Source organism: Alosa pseudoharengus, unplaced genomic scaffold (assembly GCF_046254945.1).
Source record: "Alosa pseudoharengus isolate Yale_2024_CS ecotype anadromous, Long Island Sound unplaced genomic scaffold, YU_APseudo_1.1 YU_APseudo_1.1_scf_1, whole genome shotgun sequence".
NCBI classification, from domain to species: Eukaryota; Metazoa; Chordata; class Actinopteri; order Clupeiformes; family Clupeidae; genus Alosa; species Alosa pseudoharengus.
Window position 1 is genome coordinate 59,643,387 of NW_027468564.1, and position 21,440 is coordinate 59,664,826.

Sequence of the window (21,440 nt, forward strand, 5' to 3'; positions counted from 1 at the left end):
TAGCTGTTACGAACACTGGTCAATCATATGATTAAGTAATGCCGACGTTGTTCCGTGATATTTGTGGTAGTTTTATTCAGCGACCACCTGGCTGAGTTTTGGACGCGTGTGGTGTGTGCGTCTCCCTCCCCTTCTCCCTTCGAGCTGGGCGGAGTTGCCATCACAGTGATAAAAGCTTTAATAATGAGAGACGTGTTATATGTAGTTAACTATTAATTCGTGTTAACGTTTACCATGTACCAGACATACCGTGTATGCCTTACTTGTTTAGAGCCGTTTGCTAACGTTATCATTATCAATCCAGTTCAATAGTTGTTCGTCAGCTACCAAACAGACGTTTGTGTGTGCATCTGTGAGACACACGCATCACAGCGATATGAGAGTGCTGCGCTACCGGAAGAAGATATTTTAAAACTTTGAGAGATATGTTTTATACCGTTTGACGTTGATGCCGTTTAGAACAGAAACATCTGACACCACGTTATTTTCTTCGGCTGATTTATGTTCTGTGATTGACAAATCTTGCAGCTTTTTTTAGAAAAATATAGACATAGAAAAAATGAAACCATGCAGTCTTAAAATACAAATCAAGCACTTTATTTCAATAGCTTTTCAGGCTTATTGTTTTCTTAAAGTATTTAAATGTGTTGACAAATGTGTTTGTGATGACCTGAATTATGTCTTATAGTCAGCAAGCAATGCATCATCAAGGCTGTAAGATGTTGATGAAAGCATTTTGCACAGTTAACCATATCCAGTGCACCCATCCATAAGTTCAATAAATGTTCCTTTTTTAAATTGAGACTTATAACATTTGTTATCATAATTTGTGTAATTATGTGTCATTTTTATGATGTAAATTGAGGGAGCAAAATAAAAGCAGTATCGGCTCCAAATATCGGCTCAAGAAAATCGGCAGCCTGTATCGGTCATCGGCTAAGGCTGAGGGAAAAAAATCGGTATCGGTATCGGCACTAAAAAATCCATATCGGTCGAACCCTAGTTTAGTCTGTACTGCATCAAAATCTAACACATTTCCTCACTTTCTTACTCGACTTCTTTCTTATCTTCAAACGTGTTCTTAAGTGACCCGCGACAAATTATTGCATGGTGCAACAATCTAATCTTAAATAATTACAATTATTTATGTCTGTGTGTGGTATATAACCTACTTGGGATGCTTACATGCAGATGTCAAAGTGTTTCTATTTTCGTATTGATGTGAATTAATGTGTAGATCCGAAGTTTAAACGGGAATAGCTGTGATGTGCAGTCACCTGACATCACCATCAAATTAGAGGATGTTTCAGAACTATTAACGTGGACAGCTCCCCTTAAGAGCATCTTAAGAACAGTGCACGCGCGTTCACGCTAAGAGCATGTTCGGGAAAAAGTCGGAAAAACCAAACGAACGATTGTAAGATGAATCGTAGAAAACCCTCGTAAGAGCGTGTCTCCATTGTTATCGGGAAACTGGGCCCTGTTCTGTCTCTTCTTAGCCCGCGTAAGACGCTCTAACCTGGTCTTTGATTCAGGAGTGGCTTGACACTAGGAATATGTCTGTGCATGGTGGCTCCTGATGCAGACTCCAGCTTCAGTCCACACCTTGTGAAATCCCCCAATTTTTTTAATCGACTTTGCTTGACAATTCTCTCAAGACTGCGGTCATCCTTGTTGCTTGCACACCTTTTCCTACCACACTTTTCCATTCCAGTCAACTTTACATGAATATGCTTTCATAGAGCACTCCGTGAACACCCTGCCCAGCTTCTGTGGCTTGCCCTCCTTGTGGAGGTTGTCAATAAATGCCTTCTGGACAACTATCAAGTCTGCAGTCTTTCCCATGATTGTGGTTGTGCTTACTGAACCAGACTTAGAGTTTAAAGGTTCAGGAAACTGACATTTTTGTATTATCTCTTTATTCAGATACTTATTTTTGGTTTTCATGATCTGTAAGCTGTAATCATCAAGATTACAACAAAAAATGGCTTGAAATATTTCACTTTATATCTACTGAATCTAGAATATATGGGAGATCCACTGAACTAAATTAGGGGGACATTTTTTGAGACCCACCTGTATAGACCTTGTTTGTTCAAATTTGTAAAATTTGTATCTTCACTACTCTACACCAACCAATAATATGACCCATTGTTGCTCCACTGCTGCAAATTTATTGAGTTGAACCAGAGACTTTCTAATGTGGAGACACAGAACTCAAAAAATACTCATATATATTAGGAGTGTAAAGATTAACCGATACGTATCGGTATCCGTTTTTAACGTGTAAGATACGGCTACATCGATATGTGAAGCCCCGTATCGGAATAAAACTGAAATGAACCGGTCGTTATATCGATTTACTTGTTACAAATCGGTTCATAACCTTTTCTGCTCGCTCAGACTCTGATTTACATTGCAAGCAGCGCGTTCATCCCACTTCCTGTTTTGAAACTACACGTGGCACGGATTTGTGGGTAATGAAGTTCGTTTTGGGCTACACTCATTGCCCAAAGTAGACAAAGGACTTCATTACCCATACATCTACTGCAACTTAAGCACGTGACAACTCGCACTCTGTCGGTGTTTGACAGATTTTACTCTTTTGTTTGTCAAAATCCAGCGCGAAATTAAACACTTACTATAGCATTCCTAAACGGCAATGATAGTCTGTAGAGTAGCCTTACGTTTGATGAAGGGATTTCCTTAATGTTAAAGAATAATTTGGCCCTTGCTGCTAAAACGATGTACAAATTATTATTATTTTGTTTATATTCACTCAGACTTGGAACAAAATAGGCCCAGTTCATTGATATGTAGGCCTATGTTGTTCTAGCTATGAGAAAAGGCCAAGATTGTCTTAAGCACCGTTTTATTTTATTTCGGTATTGTCTTACCTCAACAATAGGCTACAGCTCCTTGAAAACAATCAGATATAACTCTAAAAAATCTATAAAGTCTATAAAAAAGTATTTTTATGTATTTGGCTGCTTTGTTTGGCTGAAATGTAGACTATTCTTTTTTTATTTCAATACAATATATGATCCAAACCTCAGTTTAGATAATCATATTCACACATTTGTTTTTGCCTAATTGACATGACCATGATAATTTATAATATAAAATTAATTTGCACCTTAAGCAAATGATAAAAAATCTTTCAGAATGCTTTCCATTCTTCAACTGCATCGAACTGCATCGAATCGTATCGCATCGAATCGTACTGAATCGTTTTTTATGAACATGTATCTTTTCTTGTATCGAATCGTGCCCATGTATCTAGATGTGAATCGTATCGTCTTTTACATGAGAGATTCACACCCCTAATATATATCTACTCATAGAAATGCATGGGGCTAGTTTGTCACGCCAATATGGCCGTTGTCTACACATATCCCACCCCTTCCTCAGCAAAACGTCGACATGTGAATACATTGAGCCAATCATGTGTGATGTGAATACATTGAGCCAATCATATGGTGTGTTGTGAAGACATCGTGCCAATCATGTGTTGTGATCTCGCCGCTGGAGCAAGATTGGTGTCGTGAAGCCTTGCGCACACACATTTTTGCCAAACTGGATGCCCAACGAGTGCCCAAAAAGCGTTGTCAAATGGCCGCAGAGTGGAGGGACTTGCCTAAAAGGACTTTGGTTGAACTTACCTCAAATGTGTGGTCCAGTCGGTAGACTGGGGAGGAGTTCATGGCGCTGACAACCTCCAGTACACCGTTGAAGTTATTGAGTTCTTGGAAAACCTGCAGAATTTCAATAATGCGTGCCACTACTAATGCACGCTCTTCCAAGTTCTCCGTCTCCACTATACACCTGAGAGGAGGCAGGAGTAACCATCAACACGGCGTGCAATGCACAGATTTCCGAACAGAGCTTATGTTTGCTTTAAAAGTGTGGACACAACCAATTTTTGGGGGGAAACTAGAAGGGCCGGCACCAAAAGGTAATGGGTTCTCAGAGGTAACAAAGGTAACAAATAAAAAACAAATGGCAACAGCGGATAACAGCGGCCCATTTAAGAAAGCCTTCACAAGCAAATTATGTTTTACAGTTTAAAATTAATTCTTACTTTTCAAACCAGAGTGTGAGATTGGTCGTGTGACGGATCATGCGAAGTAGGTTAGGAGAGTTCAACTCCTTGTCCTCTTTGGTCCACACACTGCCCACCAGCTCTGACGGTTGGACAGACCTGTAAACCAAGCCAGAAATAAATGAGTTGATGTGCTGTTTCTACCAGATTTATTTTTCAGAGATTAGGCATTAGCTAAAAAATGCTGTTTTGTGGAAGCGGTTGGAAACACAGGGAATGACCTTGAGCAAAGCTGGCTACAGATTTCCAGTAGGCACATACAACTGAGTTGTGGACAACTAAGGAAGCAACTCCATGGCTGCATTTACACCGGCAGGCCTTGATGCACAGTTCGGATTTTCTGCCTATATCTGATTTTTTGGACTGCCTGTTTACATCGAAGTTTGAGAGTAGCCCATATCAGATATCTGTTTATATGTGGTTCACTAATTTGTATAACACTTGAGACAATCCACATCAGTGTTGCGCAGTCCGGCCGAAATTGAAAAAAAAAAATAATGATGAATGATATTCGGGTCATTTGCGGGCGGGTCAGTTACAATTAATTAAATATATATTTTCTAAAAAAATATTTAAAGTCACGAGAAGGCTAGCATCAATATTTAATTTAAATATTTAATAATTGCTTTTCAAAGATATCATTGGTTGAAGCATACTTGCCACATAGGTGGAGATGGTAGAGATGGAGGAGAGAAGCTAAAGACTTGAGGAGTTAAAATAATAAAGACACCCCTCCAGGAAAAGCAATATATGGGAATTATTTGGAAAGGTTTTTAAAGATGACAGTAATGCAAATGATGTTCTATGTACTTCTTGCGAAGCCATTTAAAAGTATGACAGCCATGAAACAGGCACGACCAACATACAGTAACTAGTCACAAACGCGGCACTGGTAGACTGGTTAGCCCTCCCAACCAAACTGAGTAAGTGCAATTCCCCTCCTCAAGCAAGCAATAGAAAGCTTTATATACTGACCTGGAACAGCTTTTTTAGACTAGGCACAGGACCTAATGACAAGTCGCTCAGTAAAATAATGCTGATAACGTTAAACCTTTAGCCTACAGCCGTGAGCAGGCGCCTGCAGGAATGGTACACAGACTACACAGCCATATCTACCGGTATGTATAGGCCGTATAGGTTCGCGCATGCATAAAAGTTACCTTCATACGTTCATTGTGTCTGTGACTAAAGACTGTATGTGCTTCAGTAAAGCATTGTGCTTCATTCAGCATTATAAACCAGTTCTTATGCTAACGTTTTGACCAGCAATGTGTCTCTCTTGCCTACCTTGCTGCCTTCACCATTTCTGTTTTCGAAAGAAAAATGTATGTCCATGGCCTTGAAGTCTTGTCTTAGTGCAGGCCTATTCAATTAGCGGCCCAGACGCAGCCTCCGAGTGGCCCAGCCGATGGTCCAGACAGAAAAGCAAAACACCGTTCACGATCAGATATAGGCTTCGCTACGCACTGAAAGTCCTACGGACAGGCGAGGGCCCTTTCCGAAGCTAGTTACTTCGATCTAGCCCTACTCACTTCCACTGGATTCATGTATTCTGGCTATGGGCAAACGCGAGGGGAAATGAATAAAGGAGGGCCAAGTAGCTAGTTTGGGAAAGCCCCAAAGCTCTGCGCATCGCCTGGCAACGACCCATAATGCTGCGCATAGTTCAGAGCAGAGCCTGGTTCTGAGTTGGTGTTTGCAGTTTGCGCCTAAAATAAAATGTCTCTTTCAACCCCAGAACCTAAAACACAGATGAAAACTGTTGATTCAACCCAACGTTATTTTGCCACCCGCTGCAAACTTAAAGCCAATGTGTTTGATTTGCAATGAGTGCATTAGGCTACTGTTCAAATGCAAATGTTAGGCCTCTTGTAGGCTATGTTTTTATGCACTTTGATATGGACCAGGGTATTTTTTTTCTTCGGTTTGTTAAAAAGTGTAAAAAAAAGTATTGCTACTAGGCTACCTCAATTGGTTGGTTATAACTATTTTATTGAAAGGTCAATCAAATAATAAACATTGCTTGCTAGGCATTACACGATTTTGTGTTGGTTTGAATAATTACCTCCTGCTTTCTGGTCGCTGAAAATGTGTGGCCCGGCTCAAGTCTGTGGTTTTAAAATGTGGCCCAAATTAATTTGTAATTGAATAGCCCTGTCTTAGTGTTTAGCTAATCTTTAGCTGGTTGCGCACGTGCTTGTGCTCTTATTCTCATTCACTCTCCTGCGCAAACATTATGTCCTGCATGCCTAGCTGTGTGTAGTTCTGTTGTAAACTGTATGAACTGTTGCTGATTTACAAACTGGCATCCACTACATGAACTGGTGAACTATTGTTTGCACTTGTGCTATAGGCCTAATATGAACTTGTGGGCAAATCTGATGATGTACCCGGTTTTGTCTTTACCACACATGAATGACTTTGCGATGTCAGAGTCGGGAAACATTTCTTTAAACAGCTCCGAAATTCCTTCATTGGAGGTCAATGAGTGGTGTTTAACTGCAGTGTTCATATTTATTCTGTTTCTGTAATATATTCTGTTGATACACTGCATACATCTATATTGTTCTTACTACTACTATAATGGTACTGCCACTATATTGCACATATCTGTACATGTTGTTCATACATTGTTCTTATTATACGGCTCTTCACAATGCTAGTAGAACGCTCCATTGACTTGAATGGGATTTCCCAACGTTCTACGGTAAAATAAATTCATGTAATTACAGCTGCAAACATATAATTACCGCTTTCAATGGCAATGGGTTTTGTGCTTCTGATACGTCTTTCATATCACTACGCAAGGACTGGAACTTCATTCAAAGGTGAAAGCAGACGGTTGATCAGCTGTGTTCTAAAGAATGTTTGATTCAAGTTCAGCAGTGTGTGTTGTTGCGAACTATTGGTTTTTTAGCAAATGCCACGATGAACGGTAACAAATAGGCTAGGCTATGTAGGCTAAAGTCATATCGTGGGGAGTTTATTATTTCGTTTTGGCAAGTAGCCGTATAATAAGCGGGATAATGTATAGAACGCCGGTCATTATGGGAAAATAAGTCCCTTCAGGGCGAAACAAGACCCCTCCGCTGCGCGTCGGAGTCCGGTTCGCCCTGTCAGGACTTATTTTCCCAATAATGACCAGCGTTCTGTACATTATCCCTTACATATTACATAGCCATATGTATTCTGCTCTTATGAAGTTACTGCACATACTTTTAAATTTAATTTATACTACTCTAAAACACCTTCCGAAAACAACTGTATAGTACTGTCTACACTGCACTATATCTTTTGTCCTGTCTATGCACCAATAACTTTTTATATCACATTGCATGCTTTTTTGCACTTCTGGTTAAACACAAACTCCATTTCGTTGTCTCTGTACTTGTACTCTGCACAATGACAACAAAGTTGAATCTAATCTAATCTAATCTAACCAAAAGCACAAATTGTATAAATAAGCGGGTCGGATCGCGGGTCGGGTATAATTGTCTTAATTAATATTCGCGGTCCAAGTTGCGGTTGGGTTGATTAAAATATCGGGCAAGCTCGGGGCGCTTGTGAACAGACCCGCGCAACACTGATCTACATGCACACCAGAGGTGCACCAAAATGATTACCAGCCACCGAAATGAAAACAGAAGGCACTGCAAATGCACTAAATAAGCTTGCATTAGTGCATTTCAGTGGCTAGTTGTTTACTTTAGTTTCCAAAGCATCATGAGAAGTCGGTTTTATTTTAAGGCGAAAAAGAAAGTGGAGAGCCTACCGCTTTTATTGCAGCTTTTCCATCTCTGTTTTCATTTTAATTATATTGTTCTGCCAGTCGTGCGTTCACGTGAAACTGAAAGCAACATTGTATGTAATGTAAATGCGAAAACGTAAAAGATTGTGGGCATTTTCAACGATGTGCAAATTGAAAAAGACAGGGAATATCCAATCTGCCTGTTTAGACTGCAGTCGCACTGGCACATATCCAATTCATATCTGATTTATTTCCACATATGAATGAGGCCTAAAATAAATAAATTCCACATATGAGCTGATCTGGAAATATAAGAATCTATGCGTTTTTTTCCTGTTTACACGTCCATGTTGCACATCTGAATTGGGTCATATTTAACTGACGGCGTAAATGTAGCCCATGAGTAGACCCTTTTAAGAGTATGAATGGATTCTACCTCTTTTTGTTGATGGTACTGCACATGGTAATTGATTTCAGCTGTTGTTACAACACATTTATCTAAGCGGAGGATGGGCTGACCAAGAAAGCTTCACTTATTATTTAAAGCAATCATATTATTTATTACAGTGATTTCCTGTGTATTAGCCGCATTGTGTATAAGTCACAGGATAGGGTTTTATAAACCGAAACCATATTAATACCATATTAACTGCCCCCTTGTATTAACCTTATAGCAGAAGAAATTTTGCAAAATCAATGTATAAACTGCGGCTAATAGTTGGGAAATTACGGTACTATTTTCAAAGTTAGCCATAATCAGAGCTATGTGCATGCAATGCTTTTTTTAAAGGCTTTCCTAGCGACAATTACATGTATGCATACCAACAATGGAGGCCTCAGCATTTACGGCTGAACATACCTATAGAAGTCAGACTCCAGGAGAGTGAGTTGTCGAGCAATCTCAATGGGGTGTAGAGTCATGAGGTCAAACTGATCAATCTGGCCAGGCTTACTGATGTGCCACTCAATGGGAGGAGGTGGACTCTCAAAAGTGATGTTGTGGCTTGGCCCATTAGCCTGAACCTGCTTCTTTCGCTGGATGATCTTAGTAATGGATTCTACCCATTTCCTCATTGCCTTCCCTACAAAGAGTTAGCACAATACTTAATATAAATAAATACTTAATACAAATATTATATGAAGCACACATACATAAGAGATTAGCAAGAAGAGCTAGCTCAGAACAACTTAATACACCAATTTGTGATGATCATAATGACAATGGTCCACAGAGCTATGTGAGTGTATCTGACGAAGATCTGAGCGATCAAAACGTTGTACTCATTAAACTACACTAGGAGCATAGAAGACAGTGAGCGGATATCTTTCTCTTGTTTTCCAAAGTGCATTTCTTTACCTCGAACTGTGCCAATAAACTCCTCTAGGCGTCGAAGTAGCTGAGGATCCCTCTCAAAGTCATAGAAGTGGTGTTCCACCCAGTGCCTACATACATTCAGAACCCTGCAGATAGACAATTAACTTTAGGCAAGAGTGCATGTTGAAGTCTGATGCTGTGTGTTTTTTTTTTTTTACTTCATCATACAATGCTAGCATTATGCTAAAAAAAAGTCACAACACTGACAGTCAGGTTAAACAATACAGACAACCTGAAAAGTCTTTATGGCCAAGCCAAATATATCTGTGTTTCAATGCATGCATGTGTACCTCAGTTGTACAGGCTGAACAAACTCCTTGCGGAATCGTTTCAGTTCTGCACTCAGGGGCTGGTCTCCATTCTCTAAGGCCATCTGATCTGCCTCAGTGGGCTTTGGCTCAGGGATGTCAAACCTGAAGCAGTTGGGAGAAGCAGCCATAATACGATGTAATACATCCAAATAAATGTAGTGTTTTTTGTGACAATATAAGTTAAATCTTGAAGGAAAGCCAAGGCACTTATCTATAGAAAAAAGATTACAATGCCTTTATTGAAACAGCAAATTCTACAAGTCAAACATCACAATTCTACAAACAGCTGTGAAAGCCAATTTCATCCAAAAAGAGGACGGTGACCAAAAGCATAGCTCCAAACTATATAACATGTTGGTATGTTGGTCTATAATGGAGTGGAATGGAAATTCCTAAGTGAGCCCAAACTTTTAAACAGCAGTGTATGAAATGATGTGTTCACTGTAGCCTCTTCTCACCTCTCTATTAGCAGATCAAGTAGCTCCTGTGGTTTGCAGAATGACCTGTATGTTGTCAGGAAGGTCCTCACAAAATTGGGGTCTGGTGAAAGACAACATTTAGTTCATCAGTTAATTTTTGTGTTTGCCAAGTGAAGTACAAAAGTCTATTACACAAAGTAGGCATTAGATTTAAGTCAAGACAGTGAATGCTTAAAAGGGAATCAAATGTAGCATTGCTGAAACTTCATAGAAGCAGCTCAGGGTTTTCACTGAGCTGTTTGGCCACATGATGGATCTGTTCTTTTAGTGAGGCTACTGTGGAAACAATAGCTGCCTTGGTGTGGATTTACAAACAATTGGCCTGGAATTATTTAAAGGCAGGAAACAGACACTGCTCTGACGTACAAAGGCAGCTCAATGTGTGTGCGCACAGAAACACTACTTAAAATAGCTCTGACTACACAATTGCAGAGCCATTCAAGGCTCATACTAAAGGGTCATGTCCATAGAATACACACACATTCACACACACATATACACACACTAGGCTTAACACAGGTGGTTGTCTGTGAACTGTGTTAGATTAAGTGAATCAAGTCAAGTATGTACATGTGTGTGTGTTGCAGCAGGGAAGCCAGGCCTAGCATGTAGCGTGGGACAGGAAGCACCTTTTTCCCTTTCCAACCCTCTGCATACACGCTTGCTCACATGCACTATTTTGCTGCAAAGGCTTATTTCCCAAAGGTTAATAGAAACAAGAAAAAAATGGATGAAGCACTGTGCTATATTTATGCTGCAGTTCAACTTGGGTGGTAACAGGTCAACCCTACTTCTCAACAGTCCAAAAACAATTACAATATATACAGGTTAGAGTTGCCATCAAAACTTATCATTATGACAATGGCATAGGTTTAAGCCGATTTCAATTGGTTGTATTTTTCAAAACATAGCTAGTTTAATCTCAAATGGCCAAAGGATAATAATAATAATAATAATAATAATAATAATAATAATAATAATACATTTTATTTAAGCGCCTTTCAAGGCACCCAAGGTCGCTTCACAAAGGATGGCTATTTTAAACTGCTACAACAAAATTCCCTGATATTCCATGACTTTGCCCCAAAAAGTATAAAATTCCCTGACTTTCCATGTCTGGAATAGACTTTCTAAAATTCCATGATATTCCAGAAATTCCATGACCCGTGGGAACCCAGTTCCTATTTTATTTCAACCACCAGCCGACACTACACACGCATGCATATAGGCAAAAATCGACCAACTATGATAGTTTAAGCTACTGTAAGGTAAGGGTATTCAGTGTTTCCTCTAGTATATTTTGCAGCTGGGGCATGCCAGTCTGCAACCTCAAACCAACCAGTGGTCGAACTTAGCACAGTTAAGTGCATTTAACTTTTTTGGTAATAATTGTAAGCCTCAGTCATAAGGCTGTTTTGATCTAAGCTATAAGAAGAATAACAACATATTTCGAAATGTTTGAAATTCTTCTTGCTAAACACACCATTTTAACATATTTTGAGAGTGGCAAAAATACTAAAGGTAGGGTCGGTCTGTCTCACATTTGCGACAATGTCATTTATCTTCGTCACTAGCCCACTTGTTGATCTCCTATACATTTAGCCTGCATTGAAATGGCTTGAGTGCACATCACAAGTTCTGCACATCAAATGTAAGATGCAACAGTGTATGAGATCTGGGAGTAGCCTAGACAGAGTAATTTCTGGTAGGCTTATGAATGCATTATTTATGTTGTAAGAATGACAGACAGCTTTACACACAAATTCTTCAGTTAAACTATAAGGGCACTCACTTTCATTATCATTGTGAAAAAATAGCCTATGGAAGTTTACCCAATGAGTAGGATATGCTCCAAAAATTAAAGGTCCCATGTGTAAGATCTTCTCCTATCTAGTGTTTAGGGATTATATTACAACCTAATAGAACTACGGTAGCCGTTGCACATCAAAAACATACAATAACACCCAATTCACACCAAAGATCCGCGTCGAGACGAAACCGTCGCAGAAGGAGTTGCAGCGGTGTGAATTAAATGGCGCACGTCGTTGCCAGCTGTTGCAAGCCATCGCAAAGCATTTAACGTTACCATATCTAGTTGCAACTCATCTTGTTGCGAATCTACCTAGATGATGGCCCTAGCTCCTAAATACTGTAGGTGTGTCAAAACATAAACTTTTCTCTTTTGTCATTGCTTGTGTGTGATGCCAATGAAACACACTTTCGGACATGGAATAAATCATTCATTTTTGCCTGTTAACCGAGCTAGTTAGCTAACATTAGCACAATAAACTGAAAGTGAATGGGAATGGCTATTGATGTTCGCTAGCTAGATGCTAAGGACTTTGGTTAAACTTGTACATTGTTGCAAACTAACCTGAAATAACATACATTCAGCAACGTTGTGGTAGTCTGCTAGTTCTAGCAAAACTATGGTAGGTGTCTCTGGGTAGAGCCTTTGAACAGGTGGCTGTACACAAGAGCTTTGCTGAGACAGTGACCGATCACGAACAACGTTTTCAATTTTTTTCTCTTTATTTGTTTAGTTGGAAAATGCAATGCCAATGTCGGAATGTTAGGAAGACATGTAGGTTGTAGAAAATGTGTTCATAACTTACATCGCTGAATGTAGGGAAATTCAGCAGATGAATCCAAGAAAGTTTTTCTTTGCATGCCAAAAACGGCGCTGTATTTCACAAATGTCCCTAGCCGGCCACCGTTATTTTAACATGGCGCACGTAGATGGATCGTTTATAAACGCTATGTATATGTAAATGCCGATTTCTAAGCCCATAGGTATGCTTCGAATTGGTGGTGGTGGTAATTAAACATGACTGAGGCCACATTTATGAATGGGAAATGTTAATATAGCTAACAAACAACTGAAAATGTTCCACACTGTCCCTTTAATGCGTTTTGTGAAAAATGTGCTGCCTGTTTTTTTGATAGACAAACCACACCGCACATGCTTCCTTGAGACTTGTACATAACAGTTTAGTGCAGTAAATAGAAGTTCTTGGTAACTCACCCCACCAAACAAATTAACACAAAAAAACAAGATGGAGAAAAAAAATTATTGATTAAAACAAAGTACCAAATAACCTCCTGATACCCTCTCTTACCTGCATACATGTGGAAGGTGAGTCTTTCAATAAGTTTCAGCACTGTGCCAGCCTTGATGATGGGGATGCCCGACTTGGCCTGCACATTTTCCTCAAACACCAGATTCTCCTCGGAGTCTGGCTCAGCAAAGCGGTATACCTCAGCCCCAGGCAAGCGCATCTGCTCCTCCTTCTCCTCCTGCATCATTGCAGAGTCCAGCATGCGTTCCAATGTGGAACGATACTGCAGTGAGATTAGAGCCGCCATCCAGCCATTCTTCTCCTCAGCTGACTTAGCGGCGAAAACTACACTGTTGCCATCCTTCAAGATGATTTCAAAGGCGTGGCGGTATTCGCCCTCCTTGTCATCCTTGTCATTGATCTGCACCTTGCGCATGAAGAACTTCTCTTTGAGGCGATATTCAGCAGTGCTAGCACCTGGAAGCCGCGGCTGTCCATGGTTGGATTTACAGCAGATCATTAGGCCATCAAACAGGAAAATGTGACGCTCGTGTTTGGCACCCACCCGCGTCAAAGCTCCCTCCATGATGAACTCATTGCAGCACTGACCAATGTCTTTGCCTTCCCAGCCATCGATGTTCTTCTGGATTTCGTTCATTTTCTTGATGGCCAGGTGCTTGCCCTTCATCTGCTGGCTGTAGAAGCGGCAGGCCGATTCGCTACAATGAAAGGGATATAAAGCAAATATTAGTAAAAACCAAGAGAATGTGATATGTGAGTGATGGGTCATGTGGAAAGAATGACCTAATAATGTAGACATGGTGTGACGTTCTGTTTCCTAAAACATGTTCTAGGAGGAAGTTGTTTGGAGACAGGAGTACTTGAGAAAAGGACACCTATAACTCCTGTTAAACAGTGATAACCCAGGGGAAGTTTACAGGTTTTAATTACAAATAAGAACGTGTGGACAAGATCATACAACCATAACCAAGCCAACACTGTAATCTACAGCTCCAAAACACTACTATGTGAGTTCAATTGATTAACAGTTGATTAACATGAAGATTAATTCTAATCTAACGGCTTGGGCACACCGCCTCCATTGCGTGTACGTTCTGACTGAATTGTGTTGCTACTGCAGCACGGTTGCGCGTGCGTGCGTGCTCACACCAGGAACGTTTCTGAAGTGACACTGCTGCAGAACTGCTTCTATTTTTTTCTACAGTCTGCCTTTGATTTTATTGGCCATCAATACACAATAAGCAACATTAATGAGCTGAAGTGAAGACCAGAAAGTTGACCAGTTGATACAGCAATCATGTTTACCTTGTTCAGAGGGGAGAGAGAGCACTGGAAAACTACATTCCTTCACCTATGTTATTTTACCTTCAACATAATACAACTATAGCCAATCATCTTTATAGTATACATATATAGCCTCCACTTTCACCAAAAACACCAATATGACTATCTAGCTTCATGATACTGCTATAAAAGGCAACCTTTACAAGCAGTTGGAATTCATTGGTTGTTCAAATAAAAGATAAGATCACACCTGCCATGATTATATAATGATTACCATCAAAAGAGGAAGCTGGAATTCTGGTGTTGTTGATCTGAATATGTTTATACTGTTTATATAAGAGACCAGTTTTAAATAGGAAAATTACCGGAAATCTTAGTCATTTTTAAGCGTGATGCTAGCGGGCGAGATTCTAATGGTGTAATCCGATTCAATGATCTACCTGTATGCTAGGCTGGAGCTAACAGTGGTATCGTCAGACTCAGAGAACGGCTGGATGGACTGGAGAAAGGTAAAAATAAATTATTTAACTCAAGGAGAGGTGGAAAATGAGTAATTCCCCAAATGGTGGATTATCCCTTTAAGTCATTGTTCTAGCTTTTCCTCACTATTATTACTGCTATAACTGAAGCACAGAATCAACACATTTGCCTTTTACATGACACATAGGTGCCACTTCTTATCTGTAGACTTCTCGCAATTTCGGCATGGTTGCTCTGACATGGGCGGTGAAATAAAAATCAACACACAAGCAACAGATGCAGTGTGTCCAAGCCGTGAGACAGGTAAGTATTGGGTACCTCTAGAGTCGGAAGAATCTTTTAGAGGAGAATCTGCTTGTGCTGTACAAGGACTTGAGGAAAGCAGGGAAGAAAATCAAATAAAAAATATAAATAAAGGGACTGTAATGCAGCAACCAGTACAGGCATCTCAAAAGGATGTCTGCTTTAAATCTGGCTGAGGGGGTTGCAAAAGAGCTTACTGTAGTTTCTGAGACGTGGCGAGGAGTGGTGAGGCACACGTGTGCCTCGCCGTGAGGAGTACGGTGTCAGATGTGACAGAGAGCAGATGGAACGTAGATAACTCCTCTCATACCAGCACCTCAAAGTACAGCAAAATGAGCTGCATGGATGCCCCAGCAGACAACACTGTCACTCTGCGCTGCAAGCAAGGTGACACTGATCTCATCACAAGATTTACTCCATCATCTCAATAAAAACATCAGAAGCATGTCTCTGAAAATTTTTCAGGCTAAAAGGCACAAAATGACTTAACAAAACACTTAAGACTTAATAAAACATTAATAAATAGATAAAATAATATCAATCAGCCTCCTATAACCTGACAAGGACACTCAAATTCAGGGAAATGCCTTGACACATTGGGTAATGCCTTGTTCTTTGTCTTTCACCCCCACCCACCCCTCTCAAAATCACACACACACACACACAAGGTAGGGAAGCTCAACCATTTTAAAGAAAGTCTTCTAATACATAAAACACTACATTTCCTGCAATGTGTACGCACACAATTGAAATTATTTAGGAAGACACATACCAAAAAATGATCCATCCTTTCCCCATAAAAATATGTTAACTAGAGACCAGAAATGTAAAAAAAATTACAGCTAAGCTGGAAACCCCAATAATGAAGATAATTTATGTCCTCAAGGTGGAAACTCTTCTTTCTTCCATGGAAGATGAATAAAAAGAATCCAGCACACCAAATGATAGTGCCACAAACCGAATAAAAGACCAGAAATGTGAATATCCAGGCTTCACAGAATGAGATGAAGCTTTTACTCACAAGCTTCCACTTGCTTTTTTTCCCAGAAAACAGAGAACAATAATGTTACCCACCCCTAACTCCACATCCCTACCATCCCTCCCGATCCTGACGCAATTTCCCAGGGTCAACAGTGGTGAAAGACCAACCCCTCCACTCACCCCCCTCCCTGCAACAAAGTCAAGTAACTATTTTAAGGACAAAAGGGAAACGAAGGACTTGTTTGATGTATATTAGATGAGAAAGGTTGAGTATGTGTTTGAGTGTGTATGATGAAATGTTTCACTGAATATGTCGGTGAAACAATGATTATCAATGTATTGCAAAGAGCATGCAATGGAGGAGAGTTTTTTGGCAGTTATTCTTAAATAGAGACTCAGATTAAAGCTCCTACCTCAGCCTTCTTTTAGCGAGGCTTTTGGAACAGATCCTCTCCATGCTGCTCTGGAGATTGAGCAATGCAGTGATGGCCTGCTTCAGACACTCTTTATCCTCCTCATCCTCACTTTTCTCCTCCAGTTGCTAGGGAAAAATAAGTTGGTAAGAAAACTGGAAGTATACACAAGTATACACTCACAAAGACAAACATGCAGGCACACACACACACACACACACACACACACACACACACTCACACACACACAGGATCATGACGCTGTAAGGCTTTCCTCATGAGGGAGATTAGAAGTAAGTACAGAACAAGTGCTCCTTCTCCCGTCTTCATCCCTCAATTCATATCCCTTCCCCCTTTACAGAAATTAGAGACTCACAAAAACCGTGAATGTATACCCTAAAACACCATTTTATAAGCAGTTTAGAATCATGTTTGCTTCTCCAGTGCATTTTCTTTGGACACAGAATGAGTAGGGCAACAGGACAAGATGACAATCAAGGTTGTGTTATTTAGTCATTTCTATTGTGTTTATGACAAAAGACCTGCATCAACAATATATAATGCTAATTCCATATCTGATATCATTCAACTTTAAAAGCTTGTTCTTATAGTCCCTAAACTCAAAATGTCAATTTCAAACAAAATGTAGTAGAGGCAGTTTAAAGATTTACTCTTTTAGTTTCCCCTCCTTAAGAATTTTGTAAAGAGGCTTAGAGTGCTGAGTGCCAGATTTGTACTCATTAAAAGACTCTACAGGCACATGGTCTGGTCCTTGTGACTCCCCTGCAACATTCAGATTCGTATCATTGATTGAATAAGGTGGGAGGGAGGATGTGAGGTTGAGTTGTTGATCAGAGGTTTAAGTATGTAGTCATCTGTTTAACCTGCCATGGATGGGACTATGGCTGAGATCAGGCTCGGACTGGTAATCTGTACAACCGGGCAAATGCCCGGTGGGCCGGTCCACATGTGGGCCGGTGACCTCCGGGATTTTTTTTTTAATTAAAGTTATTTAGCCTATTTGCGGCCCGTCATGTAGGCCTAGGCCTAGCCTATAAATGCAGTTGCATCCATTTGGCTTGGGGGGTGACAGGTCAATCATTTTGGCCTCTTCATGACAGGTTCAGTGTGTGTTACGATCGCGCCCCCCTGCCTCAAGTGGATTTGTCCAAGCAGCCGCTAGGTTTGTGGGGAAATATCTTTATTTTACTGTCTATGGGAAATAGCCTATAGCCTACGAGTCCATGCATGGTAGCCTAGGCTATATAAGTGTCCTCCGCTGGCTGGTGTTCACATCATCGCAGTTTAACCGTAAACAGCAATCAGAGGTGTCTAGTTTTATTCCATAAATATATTGTTTTTATAGACGTTAGTTGCACGCGCTACCAGCTTCCATTTACTGCACCATGTAGGCTAGGCTACTGTAGTGCGGTTTGTCTGTCAACAAAAAAAAAAGGTAGCCTACCATTTTCGCACAACTTGGTGGAAAAGTGTAGCACAGGTTAAAGAAAACCCATTCATTTTTTGGACTCAAAAGGAACTTCAAAGTATTTCTCATATAGTAGCCTTTTAGCTCACAACGACAGTGAAAGTGAAACTTGGAAAGTGGAAGTCTCTCCACCGAGTGTTACATTAGATGCACAATCAATCGCGATGCAGGTAAAAAGTATCAACTGGTAACGAAGGTAGCCTTATTTTGCAAAATGTGATGACGGCACACAAACTGCGAAAACGTTTAGTAGCCTATACACTTGGTGATAGCCTACAGTTAGTGTGAATCGCGGACTATAACCAAAGTAAAGAAGAAGATTTGCACCAAATAAAGGCTGTGGTTGTGTTTCTACAACATGTTGGCACAAAACGTAATTTATGTCAACTATGACGATGTCCATGTTCAGTAGCCTATATTTTTTATTTAGTCAAGCAGTGACATGTGGTTTAATGCATGGGGGTAACATGATGTGAGACAGACAGAAGATGAGTCTGTCTTTAGTAGCCTATCCCTGAATTACCAGAAATCTTAGTCAATTTTAAGTGTGATACTAGCGGGCAAGATGCTAATGGTCTAATCCGATTCAATGATCTATGCTAGGCTGGAGCTAAAAGTGGTATCGCCAGACTCCGAGAACGGCTGGATGAACTGGAGAAAGGTAAAAATCAATAGTTTAACTCAAGGGGAGGTGGAAAATGAGTGCAATTCCCCAAACGGTGGAATATCCCTTTAATGGATTTGTCTGGGTGAAAACAGAGTGGAACAAGACATACTGTACGATGGATTAACTTAAAACTGCTCATAGGTCATGGGACTCTTGAATTTCTTAAGCATTGAGGTTTACAGGGGATGCTGATAGTGTTGACTTCTTACCTTTAAGATCTCAAAGTGATGGAGGCAATGGTACACAGGGGTTAGCAGCAAGCGAGGTAGGACGTACTGGACAGCTTCCTTAAAGCCTTCACAGATAGACTGCAGATGAACAGAGCAGACAGACAGAGAGACAGATAGACAGAGTGGTGCAATCACTTGTTGGGTTCCTCTGTGATAATCCCCCTTTCAGTACTGTAGGAACTTTTTGCAGTTCCGAGAACCCCTTTTTTCACGCATTTGGATAGCATGGATCAAAGAGTTCCTCTGACCGCAGTTCCTATATCTATTTGAGATCCTACTTAGGGGTACAGTAGGGTCTTTTCTCTGTACATAGGAACCATGACTGATGTGCATGCCAAGGCAGCAGAAGTGCCATATTTAAATCTCTATAAAAAAATAATTCAGCTTCTGTTTAAATCTTAAACATACATAAAAACAGCATTGAACAATGCTAATTCTTTTTTTATGCTTCATGATAACATTATCAGGTAGTAACTAAATAGCTATGCTGTCTGTTTCATAACTTTATGTTCATGTAATAATTGGGCTACTAATGTGTGTCTCAGAAAGTTATCTCAGAGTTCCTACTGTGCAAATGCAAAATACAAAAGCCCTAGGAACTGTGTAGTTCTAGGGGCAGCCTCTCTAGTTAGTAGAACTGTTTTCTTAGAACTAGTGTGTCTGAATGCACCTTATACTAGAATACTCTAGCACCAGTTCACAGTGTGAACTTTGTTTAGAAAGAAACAATGTGACTAATAACGCAAGGTTCCTGCACACTTATTATAGGTCAATCACAATACGGATGTGAGTCATTTATTATGAATTATACATTCTCAGATTTTAGAACACACAATATTGGACAAATTAGAGTAAGCAGAATAGTCTTGTATTGCATCTGATTGTTGCTTCAAACCTGAAGATAAAATGCAGCCCCAGGCTTAGAGAGCTGGCTCAGGAAGTGATCATGGAAGCCACTCCGCAGGATGTCCTGAGCAAAAGACTCGTAGGGGTCAAAAGCCAGCTCCTGGAAAAAACCCACACCCCGAATTAAAATGAGATTCCAACAACCAGTCCCTCACCCCCTCCCAAAAAAGACATACATTTCCAACATGTGTGCAAAGGGCAACATCAGTGTATCAACAGTGTAGTTATAATACAGTAGTTATAACAAACAAACAAACAAACAAACAAACAAAACAAATATATATATATATATATATATATATATATATATATATATGCCACGACAAGCCAATACTATATATATATATATATATATATATATATATATATATACACACACAGTATTGGCTTGTCGTGGCATACACATCATATATATTGTTACATCCCTGTCTGTTTGTCCTCTTTATGTCTGCATTACAGAGGTGGAGCCTAGCGTGTCATCTACCCTAATTGAGCGGTTGCGATATAAAAGGGCTACCTGGCGGCTGCGCAAGGTTCCTCCTCTCCACCTTAGACCAAGTTGCACTTTCGTTTTGCTTTCTACACTAAACTGCATCCATGCAGAATTGCATTCAAATTTAGTTTCTTACCACGCCCATCATGACATTTTCTCTATTTTTGTGCACAATTATTTACTTAAATAAATAGGTTTTTGTTAAACGTTACCCTCGTATGGTCTCCATCAATATTGCTAAACCAAACAAGCCTGGTTTGGTCATTTTATATATACACTGCAAAAAATTAAATCTAACTAAGTGTTCTTAATCAAAAAATCTATTTGGTATTGTTTTTAGTATGAAAAGACTTACCTAGCGCTCTCTCAAAAGATAATTTTGACTTAATTAACTTTGACTTATTTTAAAGATTCTTATCAAGACAAATTTATTTAACGCACTGGCAGAAAAATTTGCTTGTTTTCAGGATGATATATCTTAAAAAACATAAAACTTTTCTTAAAATAAGTCAAATGATTTCACGAGAAAGCGCTAGGTAAGTCTTTATATACTGAAAACAATACAAACTAGTTTTTATATATATATATATGGAAAAAAATTGAGACCACTGCAAATTTTTCTGATGTCATCTTACAGTTGCTAAGTGACATACGAATGAGTTGCCTATCATATTCAAATTTGCAGTGGTCTCCTAATTTTTAATATGACTGTCAATTTGAATGGGAGTATTGTAGATTGATGACAAAAAGAGTGAATTAAATCCATTTTAAGATGAGTTTGAAACATAACAACATGTGGAAAACTTGAAAGGGTCTGAAAACTTTCCAGTTGCACTGTGTGTGTGTGTGTGTGTGTGTGTGTGTGTGTGTGTGTGTGTGTGTGTGTGTGTGTGTGTGTGTGTGTGTGTATATTGCAGACTGGCGACACCAAGAGGAAGTAATGTTGATGCAAGCTTAACGGTCCATGTGTGTCAATCATTGTACTTCTGTGCATGCATTGTTTATTGTGTAGGCCTATTAATGCAGTAACCGAACTATCAACATAGCCACCATGACAATAATATGGGAAGTGATCACTTTAAAGTATATTTAACTGTGT

General features: G+C 39.8%; 1 protein-coding gene across 1 annotated transcript in view; it reads right to left on the bottom strand.

Moving 5' to 3' along the window:
* Nucleotides 1-21,440, bottom strand: part of sos1 (son of sevenless homolog 1 (Drosophila)) — a 52,246-nt gene that overhangs the window by 13,140 nt on the left and 17,666 nt on the right. Inside the window, exons 7-16 of the mRNA XM_076295912.1 lie at nucleotides 19,838-19,948; nucleotides 18,922-19,020; nucleotides 16,557-16,684; nucleotides 13,135-13,793; nucleotides 9,995-10,076; nucleotides 9,516-9,638; nucleotides 9,208-9,311; nucleotides 8,710-8,932; nucleotides 4,082-4,201; nucleotides 3,663-3,825 (exon numbers count right to left, since the gene is read on the bottom strand). Of these exons, the coding sequence (XP_076152027.1) occupies nucleotides 3,663-3,825; nucleotides 4,082-4,201; nucleotides 8,710-8,932; nucleotides 9,208-9,311; nucleotides 9,516-9,638; nucleotides 9,995-10,076; nucleotides 13,135-13,793; nucleotides 16,557-16,684; nucleotides 18,922-19,020; nucleotides 19,838-19,948 (1,812 nt within the window). The remainder of the gene's footprint in view (nucleotides 1-3,662; nucleotides 3,826-4,081; nucleotides 4,202-8,709; nucleotides 8,933-9,207; nucleotides 9,312-9,515; nucleotides 9,639-9,994; nucleotides 10,077-13,134; nucleotides 13,794-16,556; nucleotides 16,685-18,921; nucleotides 19,021-19,837; nucleotides 19,949-21,440) is intronic.